Consider the following 19,272-nt stretch of genomic DNA (forward strand, 5'->3'; position numbering starts at 1 on the left):
TGCTAGAGACTTCCAATTTGTTGCAAAATTAAGGTAAATATTGAATATTACTAGAATATAAGAGTTTTAGCTTACAATTGCGTTTTTTGACCATTTCGGTAGAGTCAAAGTTGACCGGAGGTTGAAATTCTGGCACTTATCGTTATTTATATGAAAATATTTCAAAATTTATAAAAGCTACAACCATGGGTTGTTTTTAGTTGTATTGTGCATGAAATTGCGCACATTTCCATATATAAAACTTTCTGTAACGGCTAATTTAAAATGGTGCAAACATTACGACAATCGCACGTATGATTTTTTCGGAAGAGTTACCATGCGGACATAAGGAAAAAGTTTTTTTTCATAAATTCACCATAAATCGAAATATTGTGCTAGAGACTTCCAATTTGTTGCAAAAGGAAGGTAAATTATTGAATATTACTAAAATATAAGAGTTTTAGCTTACAATTGCGTTTTTTTATCATTTTGGTAGAGTCAAAGTTGACCGAAGGTTGAAATTTTGGCACTTATCGTTATTTATATGAAAATATTTCAAAACTGATAAAAGCTACAACCATGGGTTGTTTTTAGTTGTATTATGCATGAAATTGTGCACATTTCCATGTATATAAAACTTTATGAAATGGCTAATTTAAAATGGTGCAAACATTACGACAATCGCACGTATGATTTTTTCGGAAGAGTTACCGCGCGGACATAAGGAAAAAGTTTTTTTTCATAAATTCACCATAAATCGGAGTATTGTGCTAGAGACTTCCAATTTGTTGCAAAATAAAGGTAAATTATTGAATATTACTAAAATATAAGAGCTTTAGCTTACAATTGCGTTTTTCGACCATTTCGGTAGCGTCAAAGTTGACCGAAGGTTGAAATTTTGGCACTTATCGTTATTTATATAAAAATATTTCAAAACTGATAAATTCCACAATCATGAATATTATTTTGTTGTATTCTACATGAAATTGCGCACATTTTCATATATAATACTCCACGTAAAGGCTAATTTAAAATGGTGCAAAAATTATGTCAAAGTGACAAAATAATTTCTGAGATGTGTCACTGATTCCTTTTAGTGCGATAAGAAAGAAATTTGCGCTTGCGCGCATGTGTAACGATTGTAAACAAAACAACACCTTGATCCGTGAACTCCCAGCATCCTCCAAGGCGCGTGATTCAAAAGTTTTTGGCTGGTAGGCCTATAAGTATTTTTCCGCGAATTTTAAAAAAAACTTTTCTATGTCAACGTAAAATACGTCCAATCGGCACCTGACAGACAATTTATCTCGACGTAAAATACGTCCAATTGGCGTTAAAGGGTTAAGTATGTACGATCGCTTTTGGACTAGGCGGGAGTGTCGTAACTCCTTTCCCACTGCCTCCCACTTTTGGTGCCTCGTTCTCTCTCTCCCTCTGTCGAGTGTCGACTCGTGCGGACTGCGGACCTGGGTTCCCAGATGTACGATAATTATCGTACGAGTACGATAATTTGACCCTCTACGATAAACGATTATTAATCAAAATACAATGATTTGAAGAGAGTTGGTACGATAATTTGTTCTGATACATCTGGGAACCCTGCGGTGGACATTGTTGACTCGTCTCGTGTGAATGCAGTTGACTTGTGTAGAGTGTGGACGTGGCCGAGTCCTGAGTCGCTTAACTGTCTTGCTCTCATTGAGTTGTGGTGGATGCGATACAGCATTCAGCTGCTGTCACCTCTTATCGACAAGTGTCGCTTTTTGTCGCCAAGGGTTGCGGAGAAAGAGCAATCCTTTAAGCTCTTTGTTTACCTCCTGTCGGCAGCTGTCCCCTCCCGTCGCCCGCTGACGGAAGAAGAGTTTAAATGGCGTTCTTGGAGGAACTCGTTTGGGCCGGTCAGCGTTTGTTGCCACACTACGCCTTGCTGTATCCTCATTTTGTTGAGGATAGAGGCCACATAGAGATTATATCTTAATTGTCTCAGCGTATTTTGGCGCACTGATATTTGAGAAGAGAACCAACGCTTTCTCCAATTTGAGAGCATTTTGTAACTTTTCTCATCCTCGGACACAATTTCCCTGTATGCCTTGGCTTGTTGTCTTGTCTTTTAAAGTCACGGAGAGCCGAAGGCCGACTTTTGCTGTACAACGCTTATTGGTCCTTTAACCGTCTTTAATAGAAGGTTCGCTTTCTTTCTCTTTCCTGTGGGAAATGAACTCGAGACTGACACACATGCTGATGGATTTTTGGTCTACCTTGAGTTATTACCTTTTATCTACGTTGTCTCGTCTCTGCGACTTCTTAAGAGAGGTGGAGACGCCAACCCAGTGGGAGTTTTTAGCAGGGAACAAGTAACTCATTTCTGATGCTGCAGGGTAATGTCCTCATGCTTATACTCACTCTGTTTGGAAGAAGTGAGAACATTTCCGCTTCCTGTCTGATTATGCAGCTCGGGATTATCTATTGGTAGTCTTATTTTATACCTTTCGGTGGTAAGTGCAGATTCAGGTTCTGGGATATGGACAGTTGCAACCTCTTAACATCCATGGAGAGACTTTGGAACCAGCATGTTATATGGTGGAGACGGTGAAGGGCAGTGTGATTCTTTTTGGTTGTCCTCCACTGGTTTAATCTCCCTCTTATGGCTTCCCTTGTCTTCAGCAGAAATCTCTCATAAGTCTCTTTTAGTAGGAGATTGTATATAGAGGGAATGATGGTCCAAGGGTAATTCTTTAGGAAGACACCCATAAGTAATTGGAGATACTCTTGGACATTTGGAGACTGAATAACAGTAAGTGTCTGCCCATATACTTGTTGGTTTACTTGCATGGTTTTAGTGCCTTTCCAAAGAATGGTCAGACTTGTGGTACACATGCAGAATGTATTCCACTTACCATACATCCATAGTCATGCAAGTTCCTTCAAGAGGTTTTACTTAGGAAAGGTATTGCTGTTTTGTGCACTTTGGGTTAGTGTGCAGCCATCTATAAGTTAGGTCAGGGACTTGTTGCCCATTGGTAGATGGTGTCAACTTTAGGAGCAAGACACTTCTACTGAATCAGTGATTCAAGTTAGTCCACTCTGTCAACAGTATTCCAAAGGCCAAGGATCTGTTGCTTCTTCTGGCCCAATTTCTATGCATTATAATGTTAATTCTTTATATCCCCATTCTTATCTAGTGATGTGGGAATGATAGTTAATTATGCATGCTTGTCGGTCAAGATCAATAGGCATGTGCTGCTTGAAGATTTAAGACCTGAAAGAAACTTCCTATATGGTAAGGGCTTTTCCTCATTAGGAAACATGGCCTCACGGGGTATTTTCAGATAATCATGCTCAATTAATGTACAGTTTCAGCATAAGAATTACGACTTACAAATAACTTTCATTGTAAGTAATCCAGAACCAACTTTGGCTCCAGGACTATAGGAGGGACACACTAACCAGGAAACGTCCATATGGTTCTTAAACCTAAGTCCAAGTTTTGGTCTTTTCCCTTTGTCATGCAACCACAGAGTTTAACTAGTACCATTACACTTTCATGCAGCATAGAATGGTCAAACTACACCTGGTAAAACTTTTTAGATGTCAGGGCAGTGGAAAGACATCAGGATGCTTAGCAGGTTTATTCCCAGTCAGAAACAGTCTTTGTGGGAAGTTGCTGCTTTGAGTAAAATGAAACAACATATTGGTTTGATCATCCATTCTGTGGAAGGACAGTGTTGTAGTAATTGGGGATTCAGGAAGAACAACTGCCTACAAGGGCCTTTACATCCGTAAGTTTGGCACTTGGTGTGGATTTAAGGAACACTCATTTAGCTTCCTAGCATGTAGATGAACAAGGACATCTGAATGATTACTACTACTTTGTTGGCCCTCAGGCTTGAGCAGTGGATGTTTCCTTAAATTCTGCCTAATTCAGACTCATAGGCCTGCCCCTTGTATCTACTCTGAATTCTATTGAGCAATGTCAAGTTCAAGAATTGCTTTGTCTCCTGTAGAGCCCTTGTAGCCTCAGGGCAAAACTTTTCAGAATTTCCAATGCTCTTGGTAGATATCTCATTCTTCCGTTGAGAAGAAATCAACTCTACTACACAATTCCATACAGTTCCATTGATGTAGGCATCTTAATTGCTTGGAGATGTTAGAATGTCCCCTCCCAATAATAAGATTTTTAAGTTGTTATAGGATCTGTCCTTAATTTAAAACTGCAATGGCCTGGGGTCAGAAGCAGTGGTCTGTGTTGCTGAGGGTACCATTCTGGAGAAATTTTCAGCACCTGGAACCTTGTAGTTGTCAATGTTTTCTGTTTTAGAGGAGATAAGACTTGTCACTGTCTACTTCCAAAGTTAGAGTTCCATAAGTACTTTCCTCGGTATTGCATCAAGTACTTTTAGATCTTGCTGAGGACCAGCACTGTAAGGTGTTGAGATTGAAGCCCCCTTCATCTCTATATCAGTCTCTCTCTGGAGTTTAGATGCGGGTCTAAACTTTATCTGAATTTACTGTAAAACCTTTTATTTAACAGTGGTCAATAAGTAAATTTACTGTCAGCACCCTTCTTTAAGCTGGTGTAAAGGGAATGATATTTTAGCTTTCCGCCTTAGAGCTGAGGGTGATGTTAAGGCCATGCTTTACAGTTCCCTGTAAGAATTCCAATTTAACCCCTTGGGGGGTGGGGGGGGGGGGGGGGAAAGAGGAAGCTTCTCTTATCTTGTTGGGCATTTAAATTTAAAGGTTAAACATAAAACATTTTTATCATCCTTTTAGAGACTTGAACATCTTTGTCAAAGGTAAATGCTGGGAGGGGCAAAGTTAACCCTTGGTTTTGTGGTTTTAAGAAAAACAGATGTGGTCAAAAATCAACCTTTTGTTTTGTGGTTTTAGAAAACCTAGCTGTCTTTGCCAATGGTTAAGCTTGAAGGCAAAGTTAACTTTTTGTTTTGTGGTTTTAGAAAACCTAGAATGTATTTGTTGAAGGTTAAGCCTGGAAGAAGCAAAGTTAACCTTTTGTGTTGCAATTTTAGAAACTTATAATGCCTTTGCCAATGGTTAAATTGAAGGCAAAGTTAACTTTTGTTTTGTGGTTTTAGAAAACCTAGAATGTATTTGTGAAGGTTAAGCCTGGAAGAGGCAAAGTTAACCTTTTGTGTTATGATTTTGAGAAACTTTGTCAAGGAACACAAGGTCCTCTGTGACATAATGGATAGGCTAGTGCATGAGAACTAGCTCCATATCTTCTACCTTATTGAAGTTAAACATTCATAATGTGAGCAGAAGTTGCAACTTCATTTAGTGTTAAGTCAATTTGTCGCTTCAGAATAGGACTGATGTGTCACAGTAGGAGTACAATTCAGTTTTTGCCCAATCACTACCTTAAGTATACAGAATTGTGTTTGAAAACAGTAAAGCTCCTAATCCACTAATAGTAGTGGTAGTCTTTTCCTGAACTGAAAAAGAACAATTCTTTAGGCTCTTTTGTTTAAATTGCCGGTTTTAATATTTTGGGGAGTGTGAAGGTACAAATTTTGTGGAGGAGTGTACCTTTATATTGTAAAGGTATTCATTTTAAAGTGACTGTCGTTTGATAGGGCTTTTGGACCCAGGCACAGGGGTCCCTCATACCGCTTGCGTTTCATGCTGGCTGAATCGAAGCGGTTTTCTCCGCAAGGCTGCTCTTTGCTGCATACATATGAGAGCCTTGCTCCCTGAATGTAATCCAACTTCTGGTGGTAGTAAAACCCACCAAGGATTCCAGATGAGGTGAGAGTAGTAAAACCCACCAAGGATTCCAGATCAGGTGAGAATGTTTTGGGTTTCGTTTAAGAAACCTTTAGCTCAAATGGTTGAGCAGAATTTTGTCTAGCTGCACTACCCAACATCCTCTTCTTAATGTGGGAATCAACTAAATTTAACTGTAGGTAAGATTCATCTCAAATAATATAAATTTTCATAATAAAATTTATTATTTGGATACTTACCTACTGTTAAAGTAGACCCACCCAGCCTCCCCCAACTTAGTGGGCTGTCAAGGAGAAATCTGACGAGAGCTAAAACATTCGAAACACCTGGTAGAGAACAGGTAAACTAGACAGTCATCCGGGCAGCCATTCGATTATACTTTTGTTTGAATGCAGACTCGCCTAATCGGCAGGGAGATATAACTAAATTTAACAGTAGGTAAGTATCCAAATAATAAATTTTATTATGAAAATTTATATTTTCATTGCAAATTTCTAAATTATATACAGTGTTATCTGACTTGTTTGGACATATGCTATTTCGTAGTAATGCACATTACTGTGCATTGTATAAAAGCAATATATACTGGTCATTACTAGGTCATGAACTGAATCAGACTGATAAATATCTCAACTATTTACAAGGACACAGTATCAGCTACATTCATTAAATTATTTCAAGAGCTAATGTACCCTTAAGGAAACCTAAGGAAACCTACGGTATTGTTGTTTTGGTGATCTAAGTTAGCCTACTATAACCAAATATAATTACTTGACAAGCTCATCCTGTCAGTAGCTAATCTGAATAAGGTTGTTTTTCAAGGTGTACTTGATAAACTGTAGTAAAAAAAATTGCCTTATTGAGGTGGATTCTATTTTGATAACCTTCCAGATGTCCTTACCTGATTGGTACCGGTCATTCATTGTGTACAAATATATAAAAAAAGTTTTCTATTGAATATTTTTTGCTTTTGATTTTTACTTTTCATACAGTGTGTACAAACAAATGAAAAGTGATAATATAATTTAGTATTGAATATTTTTAGCAAGCCCTTACATGATTTTTGCTTAAAATTCATTGTGTACAAAGAGAAAACTGATTATTTAATTTAGTTAATATTTTTAGCAAACCCTTCATACTTGTCATTCATGTGTACAAAGGATTGACATGAGTATTTCATTAGTATTTAGGTGATATTTTTAGCAATTATAGCAGTACCTACAGAATACATATTTATGGAGTTACAGTAGACTTTTTACTGAGCTGAACTAGAGCAGAATTTATGCATAAATTTATTAGAAATGCAATATGCTTTAGAATAAATATGGGTGACTTTTTTCCAAACTCTCTTTCAACAGAAAGTAAATTTATACAAACATGAAACACGTATTAATCAAAGCCAGGGATAACAGTAGTATATGAGTATATGTACCACTATTTTCATACCAGCTCACACTCAATAGCTAAATGTATGCCTTAAGTGCATAAATTTGTCATCAAAACTGTATCCACGTTTCATTTAAGCATAAGGCAGTTATTATTTTAGTACTGTACATAATAACATAATAGTACCTTTTTATAGCCTGAACAACAGGCAGTAACGCCTGAAAAACGTTCCGTGCTCCATGCTTTTAAAGTCCTCACTTTCAAAGTCCAAGATTAAATACATCTTGATGGGAGTCAAAGTGCCGCGAAGTTCTTTGCCTCCTGTCTGTAGTCTGTAGCGTTAATTACAGGTCATATACCATCATTTTTACCATGTCATCATTTTTACTATCTTTTATATTGTTTGATTCATCCCATGAGTTATTGCAACTCTATAAATGGCATTAAACTTGCATTTTCAAGTATATAATTTAGCAACTCGCAATGAAAATATTATTTATGCAGTAAATATCGACTTTGCAAGCAGGGATTAACAGGCACTGAGCACTTACCAAGAGGGAGAACCAATAACGCATAATACATTTCATGGTGTATCTCATTTGAAGAATATGTTCTTGTTAAATTAGTGTTGCATTGTTTAAATATATCTGACTAAAATGTATATGTCATACAAGCTGTGAATTGTGAAATGAGGAAGCTTTTCTTTGGCATTGTGACTGGCAATAATGGCTATGAGACTGAGTGTAGCTAAAAGGCGTGGCTTGTGATGTCATGGATCAGCGCCACATGCTTTGATTGGTCCTAATTTTCCCTTATCCCTATACTCTTCCAAACTTGGGAAATATGCTCATTAGCTTACATCCACCTACATAAATGGATTGGGACTTAACATTGGATGAATTTTATCATCAAGGTGTACTTCCTTATGTAGCTTCTATTTATGGAGCAGAGCTGGATGGTATTTTACCAGCAATTTAGGATAAACCAGTTATAAAAGAAAGTAACTTCATCATCATCTGTGATTCAAAAAAGTATATACAGGCACTTTGTGTAGTTAACTCAACCAGTCCATTGGTATTGAGCATTATAAAGCACTACCTTCGTCTTGTTGAGCATAGAGAAATATAGATTAGATTATCCATAACATTGCATCCAAGACCCTTGCAGACATTGGGAATAAGTGGATCTAAAATGGCAAATTTGTAAACTTTTTTTTCTATTTTTTCACTACACAGTATTGTATATGCTTATAAGCAACACAGACTGCTGTAAACAATATATGAAATATTTAAAATACTAAATACTCTCTCTCTCTCTCTCTCTCTCTCTCTCTCTTCTCTCTTCACTCTCTCTCTCGCTCTCTCTTCTCTCTCTCTGCCTCTCCTCTCGTCTCTTCTCTTCTCTCTCTCTCTCTCTCTCTGTAGGGGAGTAATACCTGCAGTGTACCTTTTGCAGTGCACAGTAGGTAATACTTAAGGGTTTCTGAAGTGTCCCTTCAGCCCTGAGCTGTAACCTCTTTTAAACCTTCTACTTTACATCCGTTCTAACCGCTTTTCTACCACCTTGCCATCCCACTCTCCCAGTGATTTATTTCATCTTGTAACTGAGGATTTCCTCCTGTTACATTTAATAAAAAAAATACAAAAATGAATGAAAATAAAATATTATATATATACAGTGTTCCCCCGTATTCATGGGGGATGTGTACCAGACTCCCCCATGAATAATTAAAACCTGCAAATATTTAAAACCACCACTAAAAATGCTTATAACTGCCTATCTTGAAAGTTCAGATACCAAATGTATACCTTAAATAACATCCTACTTCAAATACACCTAAAATTACTAACTTATTACGTATTGTATTAATCTTTGACGTTATATTATTAATATAATTTCAAAGTCATCTTAAACATTTTACCATTAAAAATATATACCTACAGCCAATAACAGAGAGAGAGAGAGAGAGAGAGAGAGAGAGAGAGAGAGAGAGAGAGAGAGAGAGAGAGAGAGAGAGAGAGAGAGACTCCGACTCCTTCCCCTCCGCCAATTGGTATACAGTCATACCCCTACATATGAAAAATCCAGGTTACGAAGGCAAAGATGAAGATTTTTGGGCTTGGCTGTGTCGCTCCGTGAAATAGGTTCCTTTAGCACTATTTCTAAGGTAAAATATTGTAATTCTAAGGTAAAATATTGTGACAATACCAGAGAACCGCTAAATTGGAAATGCCAGAATATTCTGGCTCGCTCACCTTAATTAAAAGGCGTCGGTATGGTTTCTGGGGCGAGTGAAACCACTACCACAGGTCCTTCTCCAATTAGCCTCTCCTACATCAAAAAACCTCAAGAAGAGAGGAGCCGACCTACGGCTCACTACCTGCTACCGTGTAGCTAACGCCTGTGACGTCATTCCTTTGATAGCACTACTACGCTGCACACATGTTTTCTATTGCTGTGTTGTTTTTCTCGCTTTTTGGAATTTTATTTCACCATGGATCGTCAATCTGCTTCTGCATCCAAGTTAAGTACTGCTATTATGGTTTACACTATTTAGGGAATGCCTTTGGCTTTTTTAACCGAATTGTTTAGGTTTTTCTGAGTCGTCGTCCCATGCGGCTTCGGCCCTGAGCCGCCATTACAGCGTGCCCCTGTGTGTCTCCTCGTTTCGTGTCTCACGTGGTCTCCCATACCTAGTGAACACAAATTTTTATAGCAGTATTGTGATATCATTGTGTTTTTATTATTATTGGTGATGCTTTTTCGGCTTTTTCGACGATCATGTGCTTACACGGGGTTTCTATCGAGTACGTGTTCCTGTTTCGTAGCCTTTCTGGAACCTACCGTTACAGTTTCATGCATGCATGTTCCTTTTGGTTAGGTTACCTCGTTAGGCCTTATGAGTCTATGCTAGTCTTTCTTTTAGTCCTAGCCTACCCTGGCTGCCTGTCCTACGTCTATTCGTAACGACACTAGGCCAGCTGCTCGGAGTTGCCAGGTCTTGACCACCCTTACCGGTTGGTCATACCTGGTCCCTCCAGGATGCTCCTCTCTCTCTTCATCTCATTTTATTCACTTTCCCCCCATGTTTAGTACATATTTAATTTCAATTTTCATCATTGTTGTGAGTCGGCTTCGGTTGGCCTATATGCCTTCCTTTCGCCTGGCCTTCAGCTCGTGGGTGCTCACACCCAACCGTGAGTGGCCAGGCGATCACATAGTCGCCACCACGCTACCGCTCTCCCTTCTCCCCCACCCAGAGCTCCCACCCAGGTGGGTTGATATCTCGCTCACGTTGTCGCTGACAATCGATTCGAGTTCTCTCTTTGGGGTGAAGGAGGCCCCCACGGGGGCCCACGGTGTGCGGGTGGCGCTACTTAGCCGGTCTCATCCCAGAGTAGGGGAGGAGCTTCGCTCTACCCAGTCTCGGCCGGCCACCAGGCTCGGGTGAGCTCGGCTCTCCTCGGCTCTCTGGGCTATACCCTCGCCCTTAGTCACTCCCTCCCCTCTGGCGGGAATAGGATTCCGGCATAGCCGGAGCCCTTGAGGGTACTGTAATGACTATTCGGTGGCTCCGGCCTCCGACGGGCTTACATTATTTCATTTTTCTTATTATAATTTTTGTTATGTTTTAGTATTATGTTATTGAAGCCAATATGCTTCCCAGGGAGCTACCCCTCCCTTTTAGTTTTAAGTTTTATTGCGGAACCACCGAGCTCCGCCGCCTCACCACTCACCCGGACTCTCCCATCTCGCCCGGTACCTGCTTGGACTACTCCTCTCCGGCGTATAACATAGTAGCTACCCCGATTCGGTAGTTGTCTGTTCTCCGGTACCACCGGAAACACAGCTAACTACCTGCTACTTGTTCTGCCGGATTCCTCAGCACGGTGCATGGCATGCATGGCAAGAGACGGCCGAGTCGGGTTTAACTCTACAACACCGGAACACTCCAGCGTTATGACATATCAACCACGGACATTGTCCAGTTGGTTAACAATGGTACTCATGTATCATTCCATTTACAGGCCACCCATTGTATGGAGACCGGCTGCAACACCGTCCTTCAGGATCCCTGTGGGCACGACGTCTGCTGGACCCACGCCACCTGCGCAGTCCAACTAGATGGTTCGGTAGTGTGGCATCATGAGAACTGTTTCTCCTGCTACGATCTCGTAGAACGTGTCTCCTCTGATGTAAGTGCCTCTCTGGCGTGTACATGGAGGAACAGGGTGGATCATTGTAATATATATGTCAAACATATACCTTCTAAGTTAAGTTATAGTATTAAGAGATAAGTTTCAGTTTAACACTGACCTTCTCTTACAGGCGGCTCAGTCTGTTCGGGATGTTGCTCTTTCCACCCTCAAGGTATGGGTGGGTGGCTTCAGGTGAAACGCAGGCAAGGCAAAGCCATACATCCTCTCTCAAGAGATGGCTACTTTGATCTTCCCTGGAGGGAAGAGTACATGCTACGTAGACCCCGAAGTAGCAGCTCCCATCATAGCATCTATTCAAGACGCAGTGGCTCAACAATCAGGGGAGGCTTCGGTGCAGGAAGTCACAGAGGAGGTCACGGCACTCGATCTGGACGTCGAGCCCATGACAGTGGACGGCATGGGCTACGGTAAGGATGTTAATGAGGCAAGCCTTGTAGGTGCTCAAGGCCTCTCCTTGGGCACATCTAGACCTTCTTCTCCTTCCTCTTCTACTTCCTTCCAAGGGTTCTCCGGAGGATTTCCATCATCTAGATCGAAATCCCTCTCGGCGATTCCTAAAGTCAAGGGCAGGCTTGACTCTAAATTGCTACCAAAACCCCTTCCCAGAAAATCATATAATGTACTAGCCAATTCCATAAAGCTCCGGCTCACCACCCCGGAGCGGACAAAACCAAACAGGGGTCTCTCTCCAAGGGCTCGAAGACCAAGTCTTCCAAGGGGAGGACCCACCCTTCCACCTCGGACCCCGTAGCATCCACCTCTAAAGGTGCGATACCTAAGGTACGCTATGGCTATAGATTGGAATGTGTGGAAGAAGATTTACCTCTTTCCTCCAGTGAATCTTCTCTTGAAAGTCCTGAACAAACTAAGGACGTTCAAAGGTCACATTGCTCTAATAACCCCTAATTGGCCCAAGAGCAATTGGTACCCGCTTCTACTGGAATTGGGACTCCGACCTCAACGGATTCCCAATCCCAGACTATCACAACTAGTACAAACGCGGACTGTGTTCACTTCCTCAGGAATTCAGAAAGCCCTAACTTTATGGACTTCACGAAGTTCGCAGCTCAGAGGAATGCTAATATTGATCCTCAGAACATCTTGTTCTTAGAATCCGATAAACGAGAATCGACCTTGCGTCAATACGATTCGGCAGTTAAAAAAACTAGCTGTATTCCTGAGGGACTCTTAATGCACAAACCATGACCACGAATCTGGCTATATCCTTTTTCAGAACACTATTTGAGAAAGGTTTAGCAGCTAGTACTATTACTACTACTAAGTCTGCTCTTGAGAAGATCTTCCAGTTCGGATTCAAAATAGATCTAACAGATTCATATTTTTCATCTATCCCCAAGGCTTGCGCTAGACTCAGACCATCCGAGAGGCCCAAGTCTGTGTCATGGTTCTTAAATGATGTCCTTAAATTGGCCTCGGACACTAATTATGACTCATGTTACTATATAGCTCTCTTAAGGAAAACATTATTGCTAATAAGTTTGGCCTCAGGAGCCAGAATATCTGAACTGTCGGCTCCATCTAGAGAATCAGATCATATAGAGTTTCTCCCTTCAGGAGAAGTGTTACTTTCTCCAGATCGACAATTTCTAGCTAAAAATGAGGACCCACTGGATAGATGGGCCCCATGGAAGATTGTCCCACTTCCACAGGACCCGTCCTTATGTCCAGTTACTTCACTAAGAGCATATCTAAGTAGAACTGCCCTGATCTCTTCAGGTCCTCTGTTCATTAGAGAAAAGGGAGGCACTATTTGCTTGAAAGGAATTAGGCAACAGATTTTATACTTTATAAAACAGGCCAACCCGCGTCCTTCTAACGGGTACATGATGTTAGGGCAGTAGCCACCTCTATTAATCATTTTCAACGCATGAATTTTGAAGATCTTAAGGAGTACACAGGCTGGAAATCTCCGACAGTATTCAAACGCCATTATCTTAAGTCCTTAGAAGCCCTTAAATTTCCAGCAGTGGCAGCTGGAAACACAGTTTCCCCTGACACTGCTTAATTTAGTAGTAAGTAGTGTATCCTTAGTCTCTCCTTACATCTCTCTTTCCTACCTGCCTCGCTAGCATTCTTGCCGTAGCTCAGTCGTCATTGTAGTCGTACTGAACCCTGGATGCCACATATTGTATATACTTGTGATAATTTCCGTATGTTTTGTACCTGGGACTAGTCCCAGTTTGCATTTAGTCTTATTGTATACTTATGAATAACAGTCATGTTTTTGTATATTGGATTAGTGTTAAGGTTCAAATTGCTCTCTTGTTACTAGTTCTGTAACCTTATATCTAGATTAGAGCAATTAACCTTAATTGATTTTGATTATCCTGTCTTTTTAGTTGTGTGCTTCCTCTTTCCAAGCTTGTATGGCCATTTCTCTGGTACTATTTCATGGAGCGACACAGGCTGAGCCCAGAAAAGGGATTTTGACGAAGGAAAAATCTATTTCTGGGCAAGGACCTGTGTCGCCCAGTGAAATCCCACCTTTTCCTTTTACCCCCCCCTTTCTTGGCCCAAGCTTGGGTACTATCTGCAGGAATGACGTCAGAGGCGCTAGCCGTAACGGTAGCAGGTAGTGGGCCGTAGATCGGCTCCTCTGTAGATGAGGGATATTGAAGAAGGATGAATCTAAATGGCAAAGGACCTCTGGTAGTGGTTTCACTCGCCCCAGAAACCATACCGACACCTTAAATAAGGTGAGCGAGCCAGAATACTCTGGCATTACCATATTAGCTTTTTTCTCTGGTATCATAGCAATATTTATACCTTAGAAATGTGTGCTAAAGGGACATTTCACTGGGCGACACAGGTCCTTGCCCAGAAATAGATTTTTCCTTCGTCAAAATCCCTTTAGTAAGTTTAATAATTAAATGATATCACATCATAACAATAATAATTTTTTTTTCTCTCTCTCTCTCCTACAGAGATGTATGTTTTTTGTATGATGAATAAATGAATACTAATTTTAAAATATTAATATTAATGTAAAGAGCAATCAATTCATTAAAGAAAATGCTATAGGGAATTAGTTAGATTTTAGTTTATAAATTAAAAAATTATGTAAGAATTAAGGAAATCCCAGTCTTGCTGCATCTTTCTTTCTAGCTCCAAGTACCAAGCTGAGGTGGCTGAGATCTAACAGCTGTCAAATATATCAAGTAATGTGACAAGAGGGGGGAGCAGTGTTGTGTTGTCCCCCACCCCCCCCCTCTCTCTCTCTCTCTCTCTCTCTCTCTCTCTCTCTCTCTCTCTCTCTCTCTCTCTCTCTCTCTCTTTTTTTACTGAAATGAGATATTTTTATGGTACATGTATGTATAATATGTTTATTAATATTTTCAAATAATAATGATAATAATAATAATGGTAATAATATAACTTTAATTAACAAAAGTCATATGTGATAGTATTTTAAAGAAATACAATAATCTTTCCATTTCACTCTTTCAAATAAGGATAACTCTCTCTCTCTCTCAGAGATGTATGTTTTTTGTATGATTAATAAATGATTTACTAATTTTCAAATATCAATTTTAATGTAAACAGCAATAATAATTTTCAAATATCAATTTTAATGTAAACAGCAATAATATCAATTCAAAGTGAATTAGTAAGATTTTAGTTTATAAATAAATAATTATGTAAGAATGAAAGAAAATCCATTCTACCCCGCATCTTGTCTTTGAACTCCAGGTAGCCAAGCTGAGGTAGCTGGGGTCCATAGCTGTCAAATATACATATCAAGTAATGTGACAGGATGGGTGAGAGTTGCCAACTATGTTGTGTTGTGTTGCCCACTAAATGTATTGAATTGCCAATACATTTCCCAGTTTTGCACTAATGTGGCATTAGTATAAAAAGAGCTGAATGGTTAGAAACATTTGAGAATAATGCACTCTTACTCTGCAGAGCAATAAGGATTCCAAGAAAGAAGATCATGCTAATGGGGAAGCAAGGACACACGGGAATGTACGCACACGAGCACAGGCTCGCCGATCTCGGCAAGATTCTTAATCTTGTAAGAAAATTAAGCATGGATTTTGATCTTCATCAGAAACTAACATAGTATTTTTAGTATTTTGAATTAGACTGTTGATAACTGCAAAATCAGTCTGGTCTTGTTAACCTTTTTAGTTTTGTGAGAGGATCTGTGTGTTGTGTATCATTTTTCTTCAGCAGTTTTGTTTGATATTAAGAACTTTTTTCAGAGCCAGAAAATTCTAGTTGCAAAAACCCATTCTAGTCTGGTTATGTTAATTATTCTACATGAAGTAAGTACAATATGACTTTCCTTTTACCTTTAGTATATGTATAAATTTTACATCAATGCCCATGTTATGGCATAATATTTTATCCTGTTATCATTTTATTCATGACATTGTGTTCTGCTCATAATTTTACTTTTTAAGTGCTACAAAGAAACCATGAAAATTTTAAAGAAATCCTTTGTAGTGTTCAATTTTTAGTACAATAGTAATAAGTTCTTTATTTATAGTATTTTGAATTTATGGTTTTGGTGTGTGGAAATTACTCAAGTCTGTGGCTACAGAATTCTTGGGGCATTATAATGCATTGTGTTACTTAATACATACATAGTTAACTACAGAGACCACTACCAAGTGACATGATCCTGTAAGAAAATTAGCATCATTTTTTTGAACTAGCTCAATGGAGGCAGCAGTTTTATTGTCCTTTAATGTTAACTCAAACTTAAATAAATTGTCCTTGCTTTAATGGACTGCTTAAACTGATAAAAAAATTATTTGGAATAAGTAGGGTCTTGTTGTTTTCTATGATCTATAATATTTTGAACATGTTCTCAAATTAGCTACTCAAATTTTGTCATTCATTAGAGGAGGAATACAATCAAGTAGAATAATAGGGGAAATCCTGAAAGTAATAGAGAATTATAACCTAGACATGTTGTTGTGTTAGTCACATCAAACAAAAGTTTAATTTAGGTTAATGTAAACATTAGTCAAGAGGAGGACTGATTGCATTGTTTTTTCTTTACTATTATGAAAGATTTGATATACATATTCGTTAAGGAACCCTTTGATCCAGCCTATAAAAGTCAAGAATTTCAACTCACTGCTCGGTTGTACTATGTATTTATAATAATAATTTCTTCTATTTATTGGTAAAAAGTAATAATGCAGGATTTTTTTTATTCAAACTTATATTTAATTAATGGGAATCTCTCTTTCTTTTCTGAACAGGACATTACATGGCATAAACAATTTTCCCTTTTATAAACAAGGCTTATATTGTGGTGTCAGAATCTTTTCCACATTCTTTAGTTTCTCAAGACATATCTGGAGTAAGTTTTTTCATGTATTTTTATTTTATTTTCTGCAAGGGATTCATTGTCTTTTTAATTTAACATTCCTTGTTCATAAACAAGAATTACTATGTTTCTTTTTAATGGTTAGTGAGACTGGTTACATTGTAGGTAAATCATTTATTTTTTCTAAACATGACCTTTCTTAAAATAGCTAATTTTAGTATTAGGTGGATTTATTTATATTGGATGTATAGAGCAGTATGTACTTTGTATATTGCTGTTGATCTGTAGTACATTTGTAAAATGATTATGGTTTTTGTTGTGAAATTCATTAAATTATGTTGTTTCACATTATACAACAATGTTTTGTCTGGTAAGATCTAGGAAAGAATTTGAAGAAAAATGGAAAAGATGTGGATGGAGCAAATCAATACACAATGAACAGGAGAAATTTATATTTAAAAGAGAGACAATGGAATATAACAGACAGTGAATATGAATGTCAAATATAAAGAACCTAAGATAGCCCTTAAGAATATGGAACCTTTGGTTGAAGATAGCTTGGAGTGTTCATCAAAATATATGAAACTGTCAATAGGATAACTAATGATTGGTTGAACACAGTTCCAGAACAATAATCAGAGGGTTGATCAAAATATATGAAACTGTCAGTAAGGATAAAGGGATCAGAGTAGAACAATATGAGTACACAGTAATAAAAATGAAAAGGTGAGAATTATGGAGTAAAATTATTAGAGCACATGAAAGCATGGTGAAAGATGCTTTAAACAAAACTTGCATAAAATTTTTCAGCATAAATGAATGTCAAATTGGTTTTGTACCAAGAAATTTGACCAAAGCAAATTCATGTGTCAAGATCTAGGGTGAAGACTGACAGGTACGCCAGAAGAATCTGAAATTAATGATGCTCACCAAGAACCAACAGTTATGATGTGTGAAAGGAATCCCCTGATAGCTGTTAAATGTTAACAAGTGCATTAACAGCACAATAAACAAAAATACAAGAGAGATCTTGGGCATATTTAAGATGGGTGAGGGAAGAGAAGATAGGAATGGAAATCCAAGTAAAACTAATAGTATGGTAACTGAAAAGAGGCAAAGGTAAAGGTGCAATCTGTAAGATAGCCACGTGGAAGATGTGTGCAAAGTGTAAGAACGAATGTAACTTTGCACTGTGTATCAGATGTAACAGATGGCCATCAAAAAAGGATACTCAGGGTTGCAAAGTTCATGTGGATTAAGCTTTTGTTTTTTTTTATGCCTGTCAGAGGTGTGGTTACTTGGAAAGCAATGTGAGGGATTATAAAAGTTTATTAAAAATTGCTGAAATTCTTCACTACATTATGTTATGAAGGTTATTACATTTATGGAAGTTGCTGAGAAATGTTATGTTCAGAGGTTAGATAATGGAATGAGATCTGGAAAATCTTAGCTGATTTGGACACATGATGAGGAGGGAGAGGAAGAGTTAGAAAGTGGAATGGCAGAACACAGATCAGAGTGAAGTGCCAAGTTATATACATTTATAAAAAAAAATACTTGGCAAAGATATGAAAGAATATACCTGAGAACTTTGACCAAATGGGAATTCAGGCAGATAGTGCCAGAGACAGAAGAGAATGGAGAGAACTTGTTAGACATCTATCACTGTAAAAGAATAATTGATGTAAAAATAATGATGTACATTACACTTTTTACATTAGACCTTGCATTTTATGCCTGTGGCTCAGGTTGATTCTTATGAGTGTGGCTCAGGTTGATTGTGCATCAGAAAATCAGAAAACTAGGATGCCTTGTAATGTACATAAGGTAACATAATTCGTTTTGTGTTCAGTCAATGCATATCAGTCATAAAGAGTAAACTCATTAACAGTATACTTTTTCAAGTCAATTCATAAAGCCAATCTGTGGTAAATAATAGTTTGGTAATCTGCTGGGCAAATGTACCATGTACATGCTTAAAGATTGCTAACACAGTATACTATTACAAATTTTCTGTTTGACTAGCTTCTGTGACACAAGCACACATACTATTACAAATTTTATGTTTGACTAGCTTATGTGACACAAGCACACATTAAAAAAATATGCTGTATAAAAACCAAGCATAAAATGCATGTTTCAGGGGGAGGGGTTGGCTTTTAGACAAATTAAAATTTCTTTCATTGACCCTCCATCTTTCCTATTTGCTTAGATAGCATACATTTGTGTTTTTCATGGTTTTATGCCATTTTCATTCTAATCACTCTGTGTCAGTAAGTTTCCAAAATGTTACTATAATGCATACTGACAGTACACTAAACCCCATGCCAGCAAATTCATGGACAGATCTTCATCAACAGCTAAGATATTCTTGTCTCATACATTATTTTTTTCATATTTATTCTCATAAGAAAAGATAATGTGCAATCATTACGGAAACTTCAGCACAGTATCTTAATACAGTATTACAGTATTATTATATGGACTGATGAATATTTTTTCATGCACCCATCAGCTGAAATGACAGTCATCATATTTTTGCCTGTTGAGGTAACAAGATAGAGCACAAGCTAACAGTTTTTGAAAGTATTCTCAAGCCATGAAACTACCCAAATACATTTTTATTTAGGCAGTTTA

The 19,272-nt window shown here is 38.2% G+C and overlaps 1 protein-coding gene across 6 annotated transcripts in view; it reads left to right on the top strand.

Moving 5' to 3' along the window:
* LOC135218309 (very long chain fatty acid elongase 4-like) overlaps positions 1 to 16,940 on the top strand; it is a 123,194-nt gene extending 106,254 nt beyond the window's left edge. Inside the window, exons 9-11 of one of the 6 annotated variants that reach the window (XR_010315282.1) lie at positions 15,258 to 15,366; positions 15,557 to 15,619; positions 16,568 to 16,940. Coding sequence is in view for 4 of the 6 variants with exons in the window: in XM_064254530.1 (XP_064110600.1) it covers positions 15,258 to 15,362 (105 nt within the window). In the remaining 2 variants the exon portion in view is untranslated. Of the gene's footprint in view, positions 1 to 15,041; positions 15,202 to 15,257 lie in introns of those variants that run through there. The other 5 variants (XR_010315281.1, XM_064254530.1, XM_064254531.1 and 2 more) reach the window with 5 other exon arrangements.
* Positions 16,941 to 19,272: the final 2,332 nt, after the last annotated feature.

Source organism: Macrobrachium nipponense, chromosome 9 (genome assembly GCF_015104395.2).
Source record: "Macrobrachium nipponense isolate FS-2020 chromosome 9, ASM1510439v2, whole genome shotgun sequence".
Taxonomy (NCBI): Eukaryota; Metazoa; Arthropoda; class Malacostraca; order Decapoda; family Palaemonidae; genus Macrobrachium; species Macrobrachium nipponense.